The 23,002-nt window shown below is 34.8% G+C and overlaps 3 protein-coding genes and 2 long non-coding RNA genes across 5 annotated transcripts; 1 reads left to right on the forward strand and 4 right to left on the reverse strand.

The window, feature by feature from the left end:
- Nucleotides 1-13,655: 13,655 nt before the first annotated feature.
- Nucleotides 13,656-14,083, reverse strand: LOC132106289 (uncharacterized). Its single transcript, XR_009424100.1, has 2 exons — nucleotides 14,052-14,083; nucleotides 13,656-13,963 (listed from the first exon to the last, which is right to left on the reverse strand). It is a non-coding gene; the product is annotated as an uncharacterized LOC132106289 (long non-coding RNA).
- Nucleotides 14,084-14,923: 840 nt separating this feature from the next.
- LOC132106290 (uncharacterized) lies at nucleotides 14,924-15,615 on the reverse strand. The gene is made up of 3 exons (XR_009424101.1): nucleotides 15,478-15,615; nucleotides 15,315-15,392; nucleotides 14,924-14,954 (listed from the first exon to the last, which is right to left on the reverse strand). It is a non-coding gene; the product is annotated as an uncharacterized LOC132106290 (long non-coding RNA).
- A 1,430-nt stretch (nucleotides 15,616-17,045) lies between these two features.
- zgc:193726 (uncharacterized protein LOC561161 homolog) lies at nucleotides 17,046-18,791 on the reverse strand. The gene is made up of 4 exons (XM_059511922.1): nucleotides 18,573-18,791; nucleotides 18,400-18,477; nucleotides 18,251-18,271; nucleotides 17,046-17,610 (listed from the first exon to the last, which is right to left on the reverse strand). Exons 1-4 carry the CDS (start codon nucleotides 18,644-18,646, stop codon nucleotides 17,496-17,498), a joined length of 288 nt encoding a protein of 95 aa, XP_059367905.1. The 5' UTR covers nucleotides 18,647-18,791; the 3' UTR covers nucleotides 17,046-17,495.
- A 496-nt stretch (nucleotides 18,792-19,287) lies between these two features.
- On the reverse strand, nucleotides 19,288-20,822 carry atp6v1f (ATPase H+ transporting V1 subunit F). The gene is made up of 2 exons (XM_059511269.1): nucleotides 20,586-20,822; nucleotides 19,288-20,155 (listed from the first exon to the last, which is right to left on the reverse strand). Exons 1-2 carry the CDS (start codon nucleotides 20,741-20,743, stop codon nucleotides 19,954-19,956), a joined length of 360 nt encoding a protein of 119 aa, XP_059367252.1. The 5' UTR covers nucleotides 20,744-20,822; the 3' UTR covers nucleotides 19,288-19,953.
- A 132-nt stretch (nucleotides 20,823-20,954) lies between these two features.
- lamtor4 (late endosomal/lysosomal adaptor, MAPK and MTOR activator 4) lies at nucleotides 20,955-22,735 on the forward strand. Its single transcript, XM_059511270.1, has 4 exons — nucleotides 20,955-21,165; nucleotides 21,379-21,459; nucleotides 21,906-22,023; nucleotides 22,291-22,735. Exons 1-4 carry the CDS (start codon nucleotides 21,163-21,165, stop codon nucleotides 22,386-22,388), a joined length of 300 nt encoding a protein of 99 aa, XP_059367253.1. The 5' UTR covers nucleotides 20,955-21,162; the 3' UTR covers nucleotides 22,389-22,735.
- Nucleotides 22,736-23,002: the final 267 nt, after the last annotated feature.

Genomic DNA, 23,002 nt, shown 5'->3' on the forward strand with positions numbered 1-23,002 from the left:
TTTGAATTTTAAATGTTAAATTTTCATTTATTCAATTTTTTATTTGCTATGAGATATGAAAAATATCTATATTGTATAGCTAAAATAATTTTCATTGTACATTTATCTGCCTATTTATCATAGATGTTTTTATATTGTAAATAAATGTACCTACAATACAAATATATTTGGAATACTAATACAATATAAAGAACTTATTTTTATTTTTACGAAACTCCACATAAAAAAACATTCATTATTTGAATATAATATTATAGAATAATGTGTTTCTAAAACTGTGAATACAAAATGTAAAATATTAATATAAAGAAGAATTATGGAAGATGAAGTTTTTTATGGTTGTAAAACATGTGCATACATAAATACTCAGACATTTATATTCTACATATAAATGTATTGTTTCAGAGTATCAGACTGCCCAAAATTGTATACGTTTATGAACGGATAGTTGCACATTCTTGAGCTGTTATAACATTGCCAAACATATTATTGCATCACTGTAGCTCTAGCAGCCCTTTAATTGCTTTCGAAACGGCACATTTGGACTAATGCTGCACCTGTGATGGTGAGAAATGGAGAGAATAAATGGACAGATTTAGACAACTGTGGACAGGAAATGTACTTATCCCTTCAAGACAGCATGCAGCCGAGACTATCAGCAGCACAGAGGGGGAAAGTAGAGGAGCAGGTGGCTCTGGCAACACAGAGAGCAGCTCCCATCAAGTTTTTAGAAACACACACACAAACACATCGAGGACACAAAATGTGTGAGCACACACATTCACGCATACAGTCAAACCATAATGTGCGCGGACAAGATGCACGTTCAGTCCAAAACAGGTTGCCACTTTAGTCGTCATTAAGTGGGAACATCTGGCACTGAACTGCAGCCTCACTAAAAGGAAAACACACACACACACAAACCGCAGGTTTAACTGCCCTCAGCAATAGGTTGTAAAAAAAAAAAAAAAAGTTCACATTTAATAGCATGACCCTCATAAAGACCATCATCTAATGGTTGCCCATAACTTTTATCTTCCCATTTCACCATATTTATAGGATTATATGTGTACCATGACCAGAATGTAAGGACATTGCATGATTCTGGACTTTCTCATCTGAATTTTGGATCTATTTTTATGGGATTTTTCCAGGTTCAAAGCTCACAGAGCAGCATGGTATTATATGGGATGCAATTTTTGCCAAGAAATAAAATAATTATAATAATATTAAAACAGCTCATTTTTAAACACAGAATTCAGACTTTTTCCAAGTTTATATCTCACAATCCTGACCTTTATTTTGTTTTTGGTAAACAGAATTCTACATTTCCATTTGAAATTCTGACTTTTTTCACTTTGTTTCAGAAAACACAGAAATGAGAGATATCAACTCAGAATTTTGTGGGGAAAAAAGCTTTGAATTTTTAAAAATTAAACAAAAACTATTTGTTCCTGATGGCAGAACAGATTTTTCAGCAGCCATTACTCCAGTCTTTAGTATCACATGATACTTTCAGAAAAATGTTGCTCTTCTTATTATTTTTGTGGAAACTGTGACATTTATTTTTCAGGACTTTAAGATATATTTAAAATATACATGTACATTGCTTGCAACGATATACATGTCTTTACTGTCTCTTTTGATCAGTTTCATGCTTCCAAATTACTATTATTATAAATTATAATTCTAAGTCAGTTTATTTATTTATTTTAATTATTTTTATTGAGGTATTTTAGGATTTTCAGGAACTTAAACAGTGAAATCACAAAACAGGATATAAAAACTCCTACACAGAAAAAAAAAAACCCTCCTTCAGTTAGATTAAATTAGACCGAGTAGAGATGAAGAGGTTAAAACTGATAATAATAATAATAATAATAAAAGGCATTTTAACCTTAAAACAAGGGTCATACTTAAGGAAAGTGGCATTAAAAATAGAGAGAAGATACATTTGCAAGTGTCAACATTGTTGCTAGTTTTGACAAATAATCGTGGACAAAATTGTATTTATATTTTTACATTATCCACATTACATGAATGTTTCAGAGGTTTTGGGATCAGCAGACCTGCGAGAGACAGATTTACTGTATAAAAATCTAGATTGCATTATTTGCACAACCAACACTCTCAAAACCTTTTTGTGGAGTTTTTATCTACAAAAAGTATTTTTTAGGCATTTAAGTTTATTTTTAATGAATGCACTTTTTTCTTCTATCCATCACAGCCTCATCTTCATTCCTCTCAAAAATTAAATATGGTGCTACCCTTACTAAGACTAGATATCAGCAACATTGGCTTTGATAATACTTTTAGTGGCATCACCCATCACCCTGACTAATGCAGTAAAAGATTCAGGTTTCTGCAGTTTGCAGTTCTTTTCCTGTGCTCTTTGGTCTTTTATTTAAAGCCAGTGTGGTTTCTATTTTAGAGTGTGTAAGCCTGACACACATCCACAGATGTTTGACGTTTACTCAGCTCTACCAATACACAGCGGGTTTGTTTAGTTTCCTTTTTCATGCCATAAGGCAATCACTGCATAATTTTTGTGCGCAACCTTCAGCTGTGAATTTGTCAAACTGATGAATAAAAAACACTTTACGTGCTGCATTCATACAAAACTGGGCTCCCATTCTACCGTTAAACCCAACAGATGGGCTTATTTGATTCTCCTGCAAGGAATAGGGTGTGAGAGCAATAATTAGCACACTTTCAAGCCAAGCGCGTGTGAAGTGAAGGAAAGGAAAAACAGCATCATCCAAAATTGGTGCGACAGCGTGACATTAAAAACAGCTTTGGTGAAGGTGATAAAGAGCGAGAGAGGGGTTAACGGAGAAATGTCACAACCTCTCCATGGATCAAAAAACTACTTCACAAACTTACTGACTGCTCTGAACTTTGAGAGTAAAGATGTTTAATGCCTTTGTTCCTGAAGCTGGTGCCTTTTTGCCCTGGATACAGCACTGTTCCTGCTAAAGCTCAGAGTAGGTGGTTTTTGTGTGGGTCTTAAGTATAGACTCTCTCACTGGTAAGAGCTCAAGACACGGTGACTCAGACCCTGATTAGGCTCTGGATGAGGGCATCTGGATTAGACTCGGACTGTGAAATGGAATTTTAGAGCTCAGACAGAAGGGACAGCTGTAATTTCCTGAGCTAAAACTCATCCTTCTTTAAAAAAAAAAATCTAATAACTTATATGTGACTCTGGACCACAAAACCAGTCTTAAGTCACTGTGGTGCATTTTTAGCAATAGCCAAAAAAACATAGTATGGGTCAAAATTATCAATTATTATTTTAAGCCAAAAATCATTAGGATATTAAGTAAAGATCATGTTCCATGAAGATAATTTGTAAATGTCCTACCGTAAATATATCAGAATTTATTTTTTGATTTGTAATATACATTGCTTAGAATTCATTTGGACAAATTCAAAGGCAGTTTTCTCAGTATTCTGATTTTTTTGCACCCTCAGATTCTAGATTTTCTAATAGTTGTATATCATATAAACCATACATCAGTGGAAAGCTTATTTATTAAAATATGGACACTTAAGACTGGTTTTGAGGTCTACGGTCACATATATGGTACAACATGTTTAAATGCTCTGGGCAAAAAAGTCCAGTTGATTTCCTTCCAAAGCACTAAATAGCAGCAGTATGTTCTTAAACACCTGTTAAGAAAAAAACCCACAAGACTGAATGTTGCATGTTAATATGTTGCAGGTTCCATAGCCTTTCCAAAGTATGCGTTTATAATTGATTAAATAATGTACTTCAATTTTACTTAAAATATCTTTCTATATCAAAAAGGTATATGGTGTCACAACTGCCACCATTTCTTATTATTTTGCTTTATCTATGCACAGTATTATAATTTATGGGACTTTCATTATTATTATTTTTTATTGTGTTTTAGTCCAATTACTGGCACCAAAAGTTATGGAAGAAAAAGCATGTAATGATAAAATTACCTTAAAAGTGCTTTGGATAAAATTATCTGCCAAATAAACAGTCACAGGAAAAAGTATCTGAACCTCTGTGAATTCACTGCATAAATTAGCACCAAAATTTGATCAGCTTTCATAGAAGTCAAAAGAACTGTCTGTCTGCTGAAACATCTTATGTCTTACGTCTTATTGTTGTTAGTCCCATGAGAGTACCTTTCAGTTAGGAATATAATTTAATCTACTTGTTTCTTGCTATTGCTATTCAGTGATACCTCTAATAATGGGCTAGATGGCCACAGGGTTTAGCAGTTAGTCCATTCATTACTAGCATAAAAAAATGTCAATCATGGCAGTTTGGTCATTAACGTGCAGGAATGTTTTTTCTCTTTTTTTTTTTTGCCAATCATTACTGTGGCAGAATACCTTTTATGACTTTCCAAATGGTGTTTGCACCCCACAATGTCCATTAGTCGTCCTCCTGTGGTGGAGATATCGACAGCCATTTAAAAATCCCCTGATGTCAGTCAATGGCTTCCCCAGCTAATCCATTTATTTATCCATTAGACCTCACGTTTCCTCGTATTTCTCAGGAGCGACACAGTTTACCGGTGTCTCCATTTCAGTGATAAAATGAAAGATGTTAAACTACAGTCCACCTCCACACACACACACACATATTATGTATATGTGTGTGCGTGTGTGTAAGATCTCCTCGTACAAATGGGTTAGTTAGTTGAAAAGGTTTGTGTCTAACAGAACCACCATCATTAAACTGTTAAAAAAAGATCTAAATAAAAATAAAAAAAATGCCAAGACCTTTAATTTTATTGATGTAAATAAATGATACTTGATGATACCACTGAAAAACATTGTGTTCTATGTATTTTTCTAAACAGATTCTGATCTGATTGAACCAATTCACTTAAATGTGCAGAAGCTATTGAGACATTCTAGTAGAGTGTGTTTCATTATCCAAACTCCTCAGGGTTGTTCGGCTGTCTGCCTAATAAAGTGGCTTAAAAACAGTGATGCTAAAGATAGCTTGCTGCTAAAAAGCTAAACAACTTCAAAACAGCTGCTGTACCGCTGCTAAAAATGTAGTTAACTTGTATAATGTAATATAGTTAAACTAAAGTCGTTGGGTTGTTTCTAGGTGTTTGCTGTCTGATGCCATCTGGTCTTTTGTGCGTGCATTCATGTTACCCTCTCCTGCCTGTTTGCCTCCCATTGCTCTCCTAATACAACAACTTGTTACATCACACTGCCAGTTGGAGGCAGTTTCCTGGATCAAGCTACATATTTGATGTTTGGTTTTCCAGGCTTCGTCAGCTTCCATGTTCACATCTCTCCATGAAAGCAGCTCCCTCGCACCTGCTCCTCTCTCCCTCTCGGCCACAGCTGATTGCTCCTGGAGCTCCCAACCCCTGCGGATAATCATCTAATCAGGCAGCTATGGTGGGTTGTGATTGCTTTTCCAATCAGTTAACCCTCCTTCACCCTGATTCACTCACTGTTCTGAAGGTACCCAGTGCAGCTGCCATCAGCACCACTAATTAAAACTGGAAGACCATGACTGAGTATGAGGTGTGATGATAAGTCAGCTGGAAAGTCGTATGATGCTGGGAAATTGTTTATATTACTGCTTAAAGGCATTGCATTGTTTGCGATTTTTGATTTTTGTATTAACTTAATTTGAGATCATCTACAACTTTTTAAACAGCCATTGAGAACTACCATGACAACTCCTTATTTTTAATTTTATTTTTTTCTGGACATATTTATTTTATATTGGAAAATGCACTTTTCACAGCTCATAAAAAATGTGCTTCATATAAAATGTTTTTCAAATAAGTATTTGTAGAGAACAATGCCCATCAGTGCACTATGACCTACTTTTCATACCAAATAAATAAACAAACAAATGGCTGGAACTTCGTCAGTAAGTTGAGTTATACTTATATAAGAACACTACATGAATCCTTACCTGAAATTACTCCTTAGAATATGTAACCGGGTGTAAATGTATTATGTTATTCATGCTCCACATTTTTTTAACTAAGCAGTATGGCCTATTACTGTACATGCATAAGAATCATTTTATTAAGATAACCATATTATGATTGTGATACTGATTTCAAACAACAGTACATTGTAGAGACTTGTCAGATAACCTCTATTTTTGGTCCGTAACAGTTCCAAACAAACTGCAGCAGAATCTAATGTATTGACTCACTCGAGCCTCTGAATAAAACACAGCAGTGGAGTTTTCTTCCTCAGTGGATTAGTGTTTTAAATGAATCAGTTGAATGAATGATTCAATGACTCACTAGTGCTCTGTTGCCACCTACTGGTGTATCGACGTACCTTGCAAAAAGTTAGAACTACTACTAATGCCCAAACTGACAGTCTGAAAAGTGCAATACACAGACAAGACAAGTAGCTAACAGGAAGAGTAAAAAGTCTTAGTGCTCTTGCATAAATACAAAAATACAAACATTAATGTATAGGCCACTCAGCCAATCAAAATCAAAGACTGGAACTACCTGCTACAAAGTTACCTTTTTAAAACAGAATTCAATTCTGAATATCTTTGTAGTTGATGATAAGTGTTTATGTAAAGCACGTTATTCCTGATTCAAGGTACATATGGATAAATTTGATCTAGAAGTGTATAATCAAACAACGTACCAGTTTTCTTGACATTTAGATGGATTAACTGCTTTCGTGTGTTGAAGGATGTGACTAGGGGCAATGCCAACAACAACACGTGGTGTCCACATTGACTTGTTGGCTGCGGTTCCAGCATGTCTGTGGGCAGGACTGTAAACACCTGAGGAGGGGCAGATATCTAGCTGGGAGCAGGCGAACATTGCTCTCTGGCAAAGCAGAGTACAAAAGTCATCCAACACTGCTGACAAGCGACACCCTGACATTTCACATTTATATTCATCTGGGCTCTACAGGGACATTACACAAAAGAGGCCACAGCCGCAGCCCGGGGAGAGTTACAGAGTATTAAAGCAGATGAGTCAATAACGTGTGAAAAACAGATGAATGGGAGGAAAATAAATGAAGAGATGCAGGGAAAATGAAAAAGGCATCATGTATTATGGAGTTGATGGCCTGGCTATGAGCATAAAACATGTCAATTTTACTCTATCAAGGATTTCTAATTTGCAGTCGCTATATGTAAGCTCTTGTCCTCTGAAGGTAACAGATAGGTGTCATAATCCAGTATTTGTTCTATCCTTTTTATAAGCTTGCACTTTTACAATCTGATTTGTGTATTAAATTAACAGTGAATGACCTGTAATAGGATTCAAGTTCATTTGACCTTTTTTTCCTTTTGATTTTCTAATCATTAATAACCTTCATGGTAAGTTCTCATGTTAACTTTCTTTCTCACATGTTGGCGGAGGATTTAACACTCCAACAATCTCTGTGGGCATATGGCTCTCCTCTGTATCACTGTATAATGTTTGCCATATTTCATATGTGGGAGAGACTACATCCCAAATACAGAAGAGGCTCGGTTGGCACGGACGTGCCTGTAGAGAGTGTGAAGGCATTTGGTCATTTGATTGTGAGCTGTGTAAAATCATTGCCAGGTTGGCTGACAGCCAGCTGCCTGTGAGATTCATTTGCAGAAATGAACTGTAATTTGTTTCCATCTCTCACATAATTACCCCACTGATAGTCCAGGTTTAAGACAGAACAGAAGGGGTGCATGAAATTAAAGTCATGAAGATGAGCTTCAGGTGGAGACTGAGATGAGATTAAGACGAGATGGAGAGTTGAATGACGTAATTTAGATGAGATTGAGGATGATTTTAGACTGAGATTTAGATTGGTTTGAGATTAAGGATGAGATTAGATGAGATAAAGTGAAGATGAGATCAAAGAAGTATACTTTGTCTATTTTATTAAGTATACTTAAGTAAAGTTCAAGTATTTTTTAAGAATAATTTATTTATTAAGTATACAAATATCAGTTTACTAGTAGTTTACTTGTAAGTGTACTTTTTTAATACACTTTGGGACTAAATTGGTCCACTTTCTAGTAAATTAAAGTAGTAGTAATGAGTACATTTACATTTATGCATTTAGCAGAGTACACTGAGTACACAACTTTTTAAGTGTACATCTATGTTTTTAGTTTTTTAGTGTGTACTGCAACTATACTAAAAGTGAATTTATAGTTAAACTGATAACTTTCTAATTAAATACTATAGTACTCTAGTTGTAGTTTAGTAGTTTTATACTGCAAGTATACTCGTAGGTTTTCTTTAAGTGAACTTTACATCAATGAACTTTACATATGCCCCCATTTAAATGTGTATATATTTTGTTATATGAATGTCTGAACATATAAACATCAAAAGAAAAAATAAACGGTATCTGCATGTAAACAAAAATATATACTTTTATGCTTATTCTAGCATCATGCATTCTTTTTTATTAACATTTGAATGTGGGTGTTTTATTTAAAAAAATAATAATAATAAAGAAATAAACAACATTTTGAAAAACAAGCTGAAAAAATACTATGAATTGGATTCAGAGTGATAATCAAAACATAGATGGAGTCAATCAAAAGCTTGACAGTCATTACCTCTTCATGGGTTGACTTTTATTCCTTAACGTCACACAATTTTGATGCTGTTTTATGTCTGATGATCATGTTAGATTACATGTGGAAGCATCTGCTGTTTTGGTTTCTTCTTCTTCACTTGTGTTTTGTAAATTCTCTAAGAGAAGATGTGTAATAGTGCCCCCTACCATATAACAATGAAAACATGGATTCCTGGAGCACAAGTATAGTTATATTTCAACTTTTTCTAATTATAAGTCAAGTATACTTAAATGTCATTTTAAGATGAAGAGTGAGATGAGATACTGTTTAAATGGTGTGAGATAAAATGAGATGATGATATAAGATGAGATAAAATGAGGTGAGATGACATAAATGCTGACAGAGACTACATTAAGCCATTGATTGAGATGAAATGGTGTTAAAGTGGTGTGAGATTATATGGAGTTGCGTTTGAGATTAAAATTAGATGAGTTTGAGAAAGAAATGAGACTGAAGATGAGATGAGGTGGAATAAGATGAGATGAGATGAGATGAGCTATATGAAACATCATCACTGGATTTATCCAACACTCATCCACATGCTTCTCAATAGGTATAACTGTTGTATAAGTCGCTTTGGAAGAAGCCTCTGCTCAATGACAAATTACAATCCAACACACATCAATAATGACAGGGACTTGTGTGGGTGTAGAGAAGGCTCTCTTGTTCTTTAGAAAATGAAGAGGCCTCCAATGAGTCACGGTGGATAGAGGCAGGTCAGTGACTGTGAGAACAGACAGGTACACACTCATTATAACCCCTAATGATCAGCCTAAATTGACTGCTCCATCAGGAAGTGAATGATGAAGATAAGGGGACAAGGATGGACTGATAGGGTTGACATGACAATGATGAGGACCATCAACCAGGGATATTTTAAAAAAGAGAGGAAGGACTTGGGCAACTCGAGTGAATGGCCAATAAGAGATTGCAATGAGGCAGTGATAGGCAATTCAGTCTAAAACTAACAATCCTTGATTACAGAAAAACAACCATGGAGAAAAAACTCCATGAAAGAAACTTCTAGAAAGTTACGCTTAACCCGTTTTTCTTTCACTCTTAAGAGTGCCTTATGGCAGGATTCAAAAACGCTAAAAGGCTTTTCATCTGCATTTTTAGTAATGACGTGAAATTGGCCTGGCTATGAAGTGCGACTCCAAAATTCAGCGGTTATTATGTGTGAGTAGGTGCGTGTTTGTGGCAGTCATCCACTTTCATAGCACAGCATGAGAGCTTCACTTTGTCTTAATCCACTTTGTGCTGACCTCACTGAGGCATGAAAAGCTGTTGTTTGCCACAGAGGAAAGTAATCCAAACCAAAGTAATAGATGTATGCAACTGTTCACATTAGACCAAAACGTTTATAGGCTATAAAATGCAGAAGATTAAATATCACCAGAAAGAGTTTGCATAACAGTAACTCGTTCTGTGAGAAAATCAAATGCTATCCAATCTTATTCTTGTTAGGCTCTGCAATTGCTGTTACCGGAAATAAATGTTCCCTGCAAGCACCAGTCTAGAAACCAGGAACATGGAGGTGTGGAAAAGCTAATTGGACTTGTTTCATGTCAACTGTGATAAGACTTTCCAGTGTTATGGATATTGCAATATTAGTCATTGGTCAGGTGATATTCACAGTTATGGTGAGGACAGAAAAGGAATTAACACTGGCCTTTTGGTTAGCCTTGTTTTGAAGCTGTTGTGTGAACGGGACAGTTTGAGATTCAGGTCATATCACCTTCATTTATATAGCGCTTTATAAAAAAGAGATTGTTTCAAAGCAGCTTCACTGTAATAAACAGAATAAATGATGCAAATTTCATTATCTTTGAGACAAATTCAAATTCTGCTCTGAAGCGAGCTCTGGTTCATTCAGTTCAGTTCAATGTAAAGTTAATGAATAATGAAACACGTTTAATTAATCTTTAATCAGCTCTATCAGCTGTAGTGTCGTTATTCAGCTGTAGAATCAGTTCACTGTAATCAATTTCAGTTCAGTAACAGTATAAATGTTGCAAAATTGGTCAATTATGAAACCAATTCAATTTAGCTATTAAGCAGCTCTACAATAGTGTCATTATTCAGCTGAATTCAGTTCTTATCCAATAGTGTCAATGCAGTCAAATTGATAATATTACTAAATAATAATCTTTGGGAAGTATTATTATACCTCTTAAATAAATTTGTCGATCCCAAAAACTAACTGCTTGGGCTTAGGTTAGGAGACCAGCTAAACCATCTCAAAGCAGCTAAGACCAGGAAACCACCTTAGGCCGATTTATTATTATTATTTATTTGCATATATTTGCAGAAACTTCAGAGGACCATCAGGTTGACTCCCAAGAACGCAGTACAGCATCCATATCATTTTGTGTGTGTGTGCCTGGAATTCCCCACAAGTATAGTAACACCAGTCATTTTTGACTTTGTGAGGACATTGTTTTTTGGTCCCCATGAGGAAAACAGCTTAAAAATCATATAGCATTTCAGAAAGATTTGTGTGAGGGTTTAGGTGTTAGGGTAAGGGGATAGAAAATACAGTTTGGACAGTATAAAAACCATTACGCCTATGTCCCCACAAAAAAAATGTAAACCAGTATGTGTGTGTGTGTGTGTGTGTGTGTGTGTGTGTGTGTGTGTGTGTGTGTGTGTGTGTGTGTGTGTGTGTGTGTGTGTGAGCCACATTCAGTAAAGGAGCTACCCTTTGCCAAAGATGTACGTGGAATACATTTGTCCTCGGGGGACACACATAAACCATTGGAGGCCCCTTTTCTTTAGTTTATAGCAAGCTGATAATTACCAGCAACTTGACGTGTCACATTCACTTTTGATTGTTGAGTTGATCTGATGATGAAGACCCTGATTAACTCAAAGTAATCACCGCTAATGGTGTCTTACCCTTCTGAAGACTCAATATTCAGTAAATCTGCGGTCCTCTTCCCTGGTCCTCAGCGTGTGAGTGGCAGCAGAATTATTGGAACCGTTCAGAAGGTTGGAAAGGGGTGGAACTAATCAGCCACAACTCATTCTTCCACTCGTAAATCTGGAGTCCGATGACAGTTCAAAAACATTATGATGCTCTGGGATCTTGTGTCTTTGAAATTAATGACTAATACCTGGTCATTAAAAATTAAAGTCTCAAATTATAATTGCATTGTTAGATTAAATGTGCATTCTCCAACATATTTTTGTGTGACTGATATATATAAGTCATGGCCAAAAGTTTTGGCAATCCATTTGGCGATCCATTCTTGCCTTAATAGTTCTCAGAGTTGATCACAATTTGTGGAATTCTGCTTGTCCACTTGCCTTTTGAGGACAGACTACAGGTTCTCTATGGGATTGAGATCTGGGGAGTTGCCTGGCCATGGATCCTCTTATATCTCCTTCTTGGAGATAAGTGGCCTTTTTTTTTTAAATCTTGGCCTCACTGTGCGTGCAGATGCTCTTGTCCCAACCTGCTGCCATTCCTGAGCCAGCCCTGCACTGCTGGTGACACGATTCTGACTCCTCCGGAGGTCACACGGTCGGGCCTGGCGATTGCTGGACACTCCGGGATGTCCTGACACCTTCTTCACTGCAGTCGAACCTCTCTCCTTGAAGTTATTGTTGATCCAGTAAATAGTTATTTCAGGTACAATATTCATTATACCAATTTCCTTGCATATGAGGCCATTTTGATGCAAAGTGATGATGGCTGCACGTGTTTCTTTGGAGGTAAACATTGAACAAGAACACAATGATTGGAAGCACTTCTTCTCTCCTTTTATAGCAGCCAGTCTGCTCTGACAATCTAATTAGTATGATAGTGATTAAACTGACAAGTACTCATTCACACTTTCACATGTGTTGCTGATATGATTAGTCAATTAATGTTAGCTGGTCGTTTGTGTCAGGATTTTTTTTTTTTTTTTTTTTGTGAAAGGTTAATTTTTTTGGCCAATTAAGCTTTTAGCAAAAAAATGTAAATGCATTTGATAACTCTACACAATAATCAAGACAAATGTGAATGAACACCACAACAGCTTTAACAAAACTTCACAAAACACAAAATCTTTGTCACTGCCAAAACTTCTGGCCACGACTGTGTGTGTGTGTGTGTGTGTGTGTGTGTGTGTGTGTGTGTGTGTGTGTGTGTGTGTGTGTGTGTGTGTGTGTGTGTGTGTGTGTGTGTGTATGTCTGTATATATATTTTTTTTATTTTTTTTATTGTGATTTCAAACAGTAAAGTCCCAACTGTAAATTGTGATATTGGGAATTTATTTTTAACTATTTTTGTTTTTAAATCACTCTTGTGAGATATAAAATCGCAGTTACTGTTCGCAGTCAGTTATGCTGACTCCTAACAATAACGTTGTATTTAATGCAGTGTTCAATAATAAAATTAGCTTTATTGTTTTACATCTTAATTTCTCATGATGAGCCCATTAGAACACCTTCACAGTTGCACAGACATGCTTCTAATGTTATGGGGCCCTCTTTTGGTAATCACATGCAGTTGCAGTTAGAAATGTATTTTGCCACAATCTTTCGTTCCTTCTCTGTAAATGATTATTGCAGTATGTTTTACAAGAAAATGCTTTTTAAGTCTTTCTAGTTCTGGGTTCAATTCAGTGTGTTGCTTGCCGTTTCTTTGTTTTTATTTGTGATAGTTCCCAGCAATTTCTAAAGTGAAGCTTGTTTCAAAGTAAATCCTACACCAGTTTTCTATTCACTGTATATTCTGGGAGTGACATGTTTTACAGTGAGTAACTGAAATATGTATGAATATATGCAGCCTAGTTATGTCTAACAGATTTAATTCATACATTTTCCAGAACACTTTGTTTAGTTTCTTCTCTTGCCATGCACTATAAGTAACTGACATACTTCTGAAAGTATATATCAACTGTATTTATGACAGATTTTGAGGTACTTGGGGGATCGTAGTTGTTATTGAAACCTATATTAGGTCAGTGGGTCAATTTTTTGCCAGTTATTTTTAGCCATATTTTTATGTATGATAAAACAGGCAACATATTTGTATTATTTTAATAATATTTTATCTTCAAATGAAAGCAAAGGAGTCAATGGATGGAAATAAGAATGATTTTATTCTTCATTAGTGTGGAGATATGACATTAACAATGTGTCGAAAACATATTTCTATGTTTGCTAGAATAATACAATGTATATTTAAAGTTACCAAGGCTAAAAGGAAAGACATTTTACAAATAAACATGTCTGAAAACAATCAAATAAGTAACCCTCTTTCTCCTCTTCATCTCTTATTTTTTCCCAGGCCCCCATGCATCACTGGCTTTCTCCCCGGCCTTCTCATCCCCAGTCTGCATGTCGTCAGCCAGATTTTGAATGGCACAGGTAGCCAAAAAACATCCTAGGCTGTGAAGTACAGATAAATATTAACTTACATTTGGATGCCATCGTTTTTCCTAGAATAAACTGAGCTACTCATGTGAATGTGGTTAACCTCGTTCATAAATAGGTCAAATTCACATTTCAATTTAATAGTGCTAATTAGAATTTCTCACCTTCGAGGTAAATAACTCTGCCTAAAAAGAAAGAAACAAGCAGGGAAAAAAAATATATTATTAAAACATCTGTATAACAAAAAACATAACCAAATAGACAAATTATAGGACACACAAACCTACTTGACTTGGTATCCTTTAGTAGACTTGTACAATGCTTTGTTTAAATGTTTCGATTAAATGTTGTTCCAATGATTCAGTGTGAAATAATACAAGTAAACAAAAGCTGGGTTTTGAATGTGATATTCACAGTTCTTAGAATGTGATGTTGTGTGATCTATGTAAAAAATCTTTCCATAAATGTTTTTTTGTTAAACAAGACACACGTGTCATTACATTTTAAGACAAATCCACTTACATCACAGAAAAGTTATTTATTATAAAGATATCACCAAAAGCCCAGAGCACCACATGTACGATGAGGATTCGAGAATATTGTGATACCAACATGACAAAATCATTCCTGTTTTCATAATGCAGCAAAACTATATATATATATAAAAAGCACTGGTATTATCTCATTCAGGATCATGCTAGTTTTCTTTTACATCTTTTTTTATTTCTTGCCATTTCCCATTGGATCTCTAGCTGAGTCTAGCCATTTGCTAAGGTTTGAATTGTGATTGAACAAGCTGTTAAAATATGCAATAAACAAAGACGTGACACTGTTGTTTGTGTGTGTCAAAAAAGAGATGTAAATAGAGAAAGAGAATTTCATGGGATGCATTGAGGTTTGTCTGACATGTCATAAGAAGCACATGCATTATTTAAAAAAAGCAATTCCAATGGAGAGAATTTAAAAAGAAATGACTTACATGACTTTGACTTCTTGTAATTCATGTCTGTCAGAAAAGGCAAGTTATTTGTGATTAGAAAGCACATTTATCTAGGAAAGTTTCAGTATGAAAAAAGGCAATTTATCAATATGCAAAATTCATACTTTTTTCTGATCAACAGCAGTAAATAACTATAAATGTTAGCGTCATGATAACAGTGACAGAGGAAACACTGTTTATGAAAAGAGTAGATTTTATAATGTTTTATGAATAAATAAACTTTTTCTTACCTGATTTAATGAAATTAAAAATAATACATTTTAATAATTAATAATTTAATTAAATAATTTTAATTAAAATAAAAAAGAGGCCAACATGCTTGCTGTTTTATTTAATCATCATTAAGCGTGTTTATATATTATATACCTTGTCTGATTGGTCTGATTATACCCTGTGAAGTTCCCTTCTGTGACATTGACAAAAGTCTCTACATGGGATCCAATGCTGAAAACGAATGCATCACAAGCGTGAAGCAGAATGTTGTAATTTATTGTGGACACTGTTTCAGATATGCTTGAAAAAATCTTACCTTGTGCTATTAAGGATGGGATCCCCAAGAGCGTAGCTGAGGATGAGAGAGCTGAGACTCCAGACAAGAAACATGCTGTTCATCATGAGCAGTGTGAACCGGGTAAAAGTGAACCAAGCAGATCAGAGCGGGTTAAACTATATTTTTTTTAATTCTCTGAGGATTCAAAGGCTCTTTAAATATGTTAGGCATCTGTACATGTATGTGGTTCCCACAGGCAGGAGTTGGGTTTGTCATTGAATAAGACAGGGACAAACATTTAAAAGATAGATAGAGACGATTGATGAGACCCTATCAATGTTTTGCAGTATATAGAGAGAAAATAAATCACCACATAGAATAAATAAATCAATTCCAAGAGTCACAATGTTGGACAGTAATCTTGGGAATACATCTGATTTTTGTGTGAAGTGTGTGTGGATATTTGGTTTCAGTTTACTTAACGGGTCTATCAACAAAGTTTATTTTTGAAATTTTTATATTGATAAGGAACATTATGTCCATGGACAGCCTATTTTCTGTAAAAGTCAAACCATGCTACACAACTGCCTTCATTTATCTATCATCAGTTGTTTCAGGGTTTTTTTGGAGTTTCAGTAGTACTTAATGTAAAAGTCCACAGGGCAGGGATTCAGCAAAGGCAGACTTATTTCTTTTTATTCTTAATAAGATGTGGGAAACCAAGCTATAACTGGCTTAACTTATCTATTATCAGTGGTTTCAAGGTTGTAGATACATGAGATTGTATGAGTTTTAATAGCCTTTTATATATGAATGAACACTTGGGATGTGATGTTTTCAAAATCAGTGCTTGTATGTCTCCTATGATTACTGGACAACATAATGTTACTTCACATAATCAAAACATTAGATGATATTTGAAAACAGCTTTGAAAAGATGAACCTTTCAGACGTCAGATGACAATGAGAAAAAGTGCATTTAAAGCACATTATGCAGTATTACAATTAGATGTCCAGTTATCATTAATAGTTATTTTTGACAGATTCAATGAGGAATGTATGTTAGCTTCTGCAACCCTTTATTATGAGCTTAGAGGTGTGTGGGTTACTGTACTTTAAACTAATCATGTAAAATCCCAATAAACTTTCTTTAATCACGTTCTTTATTGGCAAGGGTTTAAATAACTTTTCTGCATGCTTATTCAATGAACCATAATAAATTATTGCATATGCCCCTGTGAAACAAGTGTAAGCTATTTTTATGTCTCAGTTGTTTCACTTTTATGTTTATATTTATGCATATTATGTAATTTGCTGGAAATATAAGCTGCTGAATGTAAGAGGATGTTTATTTATTTATTTATTTTTATTTTTGAGTTTAAATATTGTGTAAATTCATTATTAATAAAAAATATTTAGAATAATATTTAGAAGAAGAAAAAAACATGTCAATAAAAGGCATGTTCCTTAAGAAAATAAAGGAAAGACCATAGGTTAAAAAAAACAACAACAAATTAATCAACTTCCTATAAACACACATGAAAAAAACATAATGCACATATGTTCTCACTTATGGATTTGTCATATGGTTTTGCAATCCAAAACGAAAGGCAAAGAAATTTGATCTAAATAGTCTTTAATTCACAATGCACAGGAAAACATACTCAAACCACACAATAAACAACTGCAAATACCGGAGTACTTATACACATAATTTGTAATAAAAATATACAAAATTGCAATATAATATGCTGTTCCATTTTCCATATAATGGGCAAAGTTTCACAAAAAAATTTTTTTTTTAAATGTCTGCAAGACTGGACAGAAATAACTAGCAGGATTTCACTACAATTATTCTTACAGAAATAAAAAAAGCATCACAACACTACAGTAAGAGAATAAGATTCTGGGTGTTTCTTGCCTATACACAACATGCATAAATCCTGTTTTCACAGAATATTAAAACAAGCCTAATATATATCTGAGCACATCACTCCACTGTAATGCATTAGTGCAACATCCTGTTAAAGTCAGTCAGAACACCACTGGATCATGCTTCACTTCTTGCCAATTCCCATTGGATCCCTGGTCAGGTCCCCAGCAATCTCATCTCCAGCCTGTAGCCTTGACCCCAGGTTCAACAAGGAACAAGTGGACAGAAAACAACGTCGGCTGGAAGGAGAGAGAATTTCAGGCACCAAGAAATACTGAATGATAATTTAAAATATAATATTCTGTTCTTTTGTCAGTAAGGACGTGATTTAAAGGCCATTTGCAGTAATACAAGTCACGCATCTGGTGTGTGTCAAAAAGAATGAAGGTGATGCAGAGAACGACACGGGAATAACGAGACAGGAAGTTATTTGTTCTTCATTATGGTTACATTTCACTAGTCAATTAAGATTTGTTTCTGTGTGAGAGCGATTGATGAAAGCTGGCATTTAAGATTATCAAGGCCAAAAACACAATATACTGTAATTATCAATGTGATAATGAACAAAACAAGCATTCTTTGTGGAATTTGTTTTTATGCTTTCAGAAGGGCAGCATACATTAATAAACTAATTAACACATTAACAATGTAAAGAATGATTCCATATTTTAAATGCAAATGTTAACACCTTTAACTAACACACTTTATTTTTAAATACAAGGAAAACATACAAATATATAATATAATATAATATAATATAATATAATATAATATAATATAATATAATATAATATAATATAATATAATATAATATAATATAATATAATATAATATAATATAATATAATATAATATAATATAATATAAATGTATGACTTACGTGACAGGCCTTTTTTGCATCCTTATTTCAGATATTTATTTTCAGACATCCTTATTTCTTGACTTTTTAAAGGAAAAGTCAAGACATTTGGGTTAGATGAGAGAATTGTTTTAGCATTATGTTGGACTCTGTGGGATTCCAAATTTTACCTGTTCGTCAGATTGGTCTTAATATACTCGGTGGAGTTGCTCTCTGTAACATTAGGAAAAGTCTCCATGTGAGATACACTGTTGAAAAGAATACATTTACATTCCATTTTTTATTTCTTTTTTTTTGTGGGAAAATACACATTAACGCATAGGTATGCATGAAAATATCTTACCTTGTGCTATTAAGCATGGGAAGCCCAAGAGTGTAGCTGAGGATCAGAAAGCTGAGAGTCCAGACAAGAAACATGATGTTCCTCACTAGCGCTGACAGTGAATGTGAATGAAGCAGATCAGAGCTGATTTAAGCTTATGTACAACTCCCTGAGCATTCAAAAGCTCTTGAATCTTTTGGGGATCTGAGTTGTGTGTGATTCCCACAAGCCGGGGTAGGTTTTGTCCTTGAATGATACAGAGACAGAAGAGTTATGTGACCTTATCAATGTTCTGAAAAAACATGTGGGAGCTGATAGTAATTGTGTAAGAAACCACAGAAAGATTAATCACTTCCTCTCATCAGTGTTTAGTCATTCTTAGACCAGCAGTAAACTTAGATATATCAGTTTTTAGGTTTAAGTTAGACTTCCGTGTGTGTGACAACACAGTGATGATATGATTTCCAGGAACTATAGGATACAAGTTTATTTCTCATGATTATCTTAATGTGTATATCAGGCCAAACAATATATATTTCACCTTGTTTTAACTTTTAACCTTGGTATCTTATAATACATGGCATAAAATCATTAAAAATATATATACTTTTCTGTTATCTTTTAATATTGATTATAAGTATGTTGATGTACTTTTTGGCTTTTTAAATATTGTTTTATAGTATACTAATATACTGTAAAATAAAAATTAGACATAATTTATTCATCACACAAAAGGAAAAGTGTCAGACTCCATTTATTTTAATAAACTGCAAGTCACAGTTCTGAAGACATAAGTTAGCACATTCAATACATCACATCACATAGCCTCTTAGCAGTGCTTAAAGTGACAGCCAATACAATGACAAAATGTGCATTAATATCACATTATATTACACATTTATAGAACATCATATTACAGTTACAGATGTGAGAGATCCAAAGATGTCCAGTTAGCATTTTAAATTATTTGATACTGAATTAAAGCGGTAACAGTGGCTTTGCAGTCCAATATTGTTAGCTTTGAGATTAAAGAACTTAAATATTAAAGGTACAGACAATACAATACAATACAATATAATTCATTATTTTAACTTAATTTCTTGTGGTATATAATGTCTGTTGTACAAGGGGTAAAACAAAAGATATCCCTTTTTTGCCATTTTTATATATAATATAATTAATTATATTATATTACAATTATTATTAGGAGCACTGACAAACAATTTCCTCTTCTTCAAACTTGGGAATGGCAAAACTCACAGAACAACACATTAACAACACATCATTATTTAATCGTTATAATATGGGTTCCAGATTCAGCGAGACGGATGAGATCAAGACGTAAGATTTGTTAACTCTCACACCCGTCCAGGCCAGATCGTGACCCCACGGGGGTATGGGCTTATCGGAAGTCCTCTGCTGAAAACATGCCCTTGGCCCGTCGCAGGATGGAGTCTTTGGAGGCGTCATATGGATGCTCTTTTGAAGGGATCTCCAGAACGGCCGGGATTGACTCCATGTGGGCATCTATAGCGTGACGGATCATCTCTGCGATGAACTGGTTGATGAGGATGATGCCAATGTCACTGCGAGCCAGGAAACTCCTGGAAATGAAGAACAGATATAACTGATGGTAAAATTCAAGTTTTAAAAAATTATGTGTGTATTATAAATTCATCAAAGTTCTATTCTCAGTCAAAATTGTATTATATGAAAACTATAGAATGCTAAAGTTTAGGGATATATGGATGGATGGATGGATGGATGGATGGATGGATAGACAGACAGACAGACAGACAGACAGACACACACACACACACACACACACACACACACACACAGACAGACAGACAGATGGATGGATGGATGGATGGATGGATGGATAGACAGACACACAGATAGATAGATAGATAGATAGATAGATAGATAGATAGATAGATAGAGATTTACATTACATATTTCTGTGTGATACACGTTATCATATCATTATATATGATCTTAAATCATCCAGATGTTTCAAATCATGTCTCTTACTTGAAGGTCTCCTCTATCTCTGCGATGCTAGTGTCCTTTTCCACCACCAAGAAATTGGGTTTTCGGTTTTTGTTGAGTTCTCCGATCCCTCCGAGGAGGAATCCGGTGCATGTGTCTTCGTCCCCTATAACGGCGATTAATTTCCCCCGTCCAGGCATCTCGGCTTTTGCTTATATTTGCTCAAATGACAGACAGAGTGGATGAAATGTTTTTCCGTCCTGCTGGATCATGTGCTTTAATCAGGTGACTACAGAACTTCCGCTTTAACTGAACTGTAAGTGCTTTATGTAGACAGCTGATCTGGAGTCAGTGCTGCTCGTGTTAATGTGGTGATAATGACAGGATATATGATCCTGCGTTAACAACCTAAACGCTGGCAGAAATCTGTAACTATAAAACATATTCTAATCATTTGGCGGATTTTATCACGTGTTGTGGCATAAAAACATTAGTGATAGGAAAATCCATCTACCTTGTGATTTGACGTTATAAACACGCGACGCTTGCTTGTCAGTCACGTGATCCGGGGTGTGAAGGAAGACAACAGTCAGAGTAAAATTCGCTGCACTGCCTAGAAATGGTACGTTAAAGTTAAATTCAATTTTCACTTTGGGGGCATTTGTCAAGCTTCATGTTTCTTTTAATGAAATCGTTTTGACTTGGTGTGCGTATGCGTATGGAAATGTGATACAAATTATAAATAGTGTGATAAAAAGCAGTAGGCTATAAGAAACGTTAGCCAGATGAGCTCTGCTAATGTTCATTTCCTGCATTATCTTGTGTTAAATTGCAGACCACCGCTCTGACCCAAGGTTTAGAGAGAATACCCGATCAGATTGGGTATTTGGTTATCAGTGAGGAAGGTGTACTCGCGGTAAGTTATTAATAAACACTTCATATGCAGTAAAGTTCATCATATATTGCAGCCGCTTGACAAAATGAGATGAAATGTGCTGAAAAAGAATCTTGTGTTCTGAAGAGCGAATTCCAATAGAATAGCCCTAACAATTCATTCTAATATAATATACTCATGTAAAATACAATACAAGTGTGCGTGTGTATGATGAGTTCAAATGTAAAAGCCTCCAAGTGCCTCTGAAATTGTCATCTTATATAATCATAATCAGGCTCTTATGTTTAGATTTGGTAATTTTACTCTCATGGTATTTTGTTTAGGTCATTTTCTATGCAATTAAAGTGAAATAACTTAACATTTATATAGGAGCCTATATTAAAATTCAGACGGCATTTAGAAGCTTTTGCATCTGAACTCTTTATGGATAGATAGATGTACAGATGATAAATCTCGTCCTGTCTCAGTCCGCAGGAGAGCTGGAGAATGACGAGCACACCGCAGGAGTGATAATGCAGATGGTCAGAACCGCTTGTCGTTTCAGATTGCATGGGACCACTGAGCCCCCTTTCAAACGCATGTCAGGTAAGAAACACGCATATTTTCCCCTAGCTGAATCTCTTAAAGCCTGTCAGGAATGAGTTTGCTAAGAATGTTTCACCCTAATAACAAGAGAAAATTAAGAAATTTTACATTTAGCATTATTATTATTATACAATTACCCCTCAACTGTCATTTACTATAGTGTGTGTGTATAATATATAATATTGTTTTCAAAAATCTATGTAAGTTTATCACTTAGTAAATATCGTGATCTTATTTTGTTTTTCTTTTTTTTGTGTGTGTTTACAGTGATGTTTGAAGACTACGTTTATGCTGTGACCATCTCCGGACAGAAAGTTTTTGTAGTCAAAAGGCAGAACAACCAGCGGGAACCTGTTATTGTGTAGTGAAGAGGATCATATGGACTGATCTTACCCATTATTACAAGCTCAAAATGGTGCCCTCACATTGAAATGACCCAGACATTGCAACTATCTGATGTTTAGCACAATCACACTCAATTTCTTTTGTAAATGACTTTATTACACCGATTGGGGAGGGGGGAGGGGGTCAGGTTTATTTGACCTGAACCAGAGTAAGTTAATGTGTTTTTCTTGTATGATTCTAATGTTACAGACTGGTTAAGGGATTTATCATTACTATGTCTTTTAATGCAGGAGTAACTGCTGTCGATATTTTAGCACCCATTTATGCTTGAGTGGTCACATTTCAGGTATTACTGGGGTTCATTATATATGTGTGTGATTACTTTTAACCCATACAATCCATTAACATATGGTTTCCTCATACAAATATAAGACCTTAAGGACCTGCTTATCAATGCATATTGCAGTCTATTTCCAATTGCGTTCAATTAACAGGCTTGAAATCGCATCTTTGAATAATTGCATTAACAATAATTTATTAAATAAAATACTATGCATATTTTACTTTCTTTTTTGGTTGTAGAAAATAAGCATTGAATTATTTGTGGTTACATAGAAGAAATGTTGAATTATAA

The sequence above is a fragment of the Carassius carassius genome, chromosome 26 (genome assembly GCF_963082965.1).
Source record: "Carassius carassius chromosome 26, fCarCar2.1, whole genome shotgun sequence".
Classification (NCBI taxonomy): domain Eukaryota; kingdom Metazoa; phylum Chordata; class Actinopteri; order Cypriniformes; family Cyprinidae; genus Carassius; species Carassius carassius.

What these genes read in the sequence shown, in the direction of transcription:
- atp6v1f (XM_059511269.1), bottom strand. Translation starts at nt 20,743, where the DNA reads ATGCCTGGACGGGGGAAATTAATCGCCGTTATAGGGGACGAAGACACA. An exon ending in GAGATAGAGGAGACCTTCAA is followed by an intron (nt 20,156 to 20,585) that starts GTAAGAGACATG and finishes CTTCATTTCCAG; the next exon opens with GAGTTTCCTGGCTCGCAGTG.
- lamtor4 (XM_059511270.1), top strand. An exon ending in GTGAGGAAGGTGTACTCGCG is followed by an intron (nt 21,460 to 21,905) that starts GTAAGTTATTAA and finishes GTCCTGTCTCAG; the next exon opens with TCCGCAGGAGAGCTGGAGAA. An exon ending in CCCTTTCAAACGCATGTCAG is followed by an intron (nt 22,024 to 22,290) that starts GTAAGAAACACG and finishes GTGTGTTTACAG; the next exon opens with TGATGTTTGAAGACTACGTT.
- zgc:193726 (XM_059511922.1), bottom strand. Translation starts at nt 18,646, where the DNA reads ATGTTTCTTGTCTGGACTCTCAGCTTTCTGATCCTCAGCTACACTCTT. An exon ending in CCCATGCTTAATAGCACAAG is followed by an intron (nt 18,478 to 18,572) that starts GTAAGATATTTT and finishes TCTTTTCAACAG; the next exon opens with TGTATCTCACATGGAGACTT. An exon ending in AAGACCAATCTGACGAACAG is followed by an intron (nt 18,272 to 18,399) that starts GTAAAATTTGGA and finishes ATCTGAAATAAG; the next exon opens with GATGCAAAAAAGGCCTGTCA.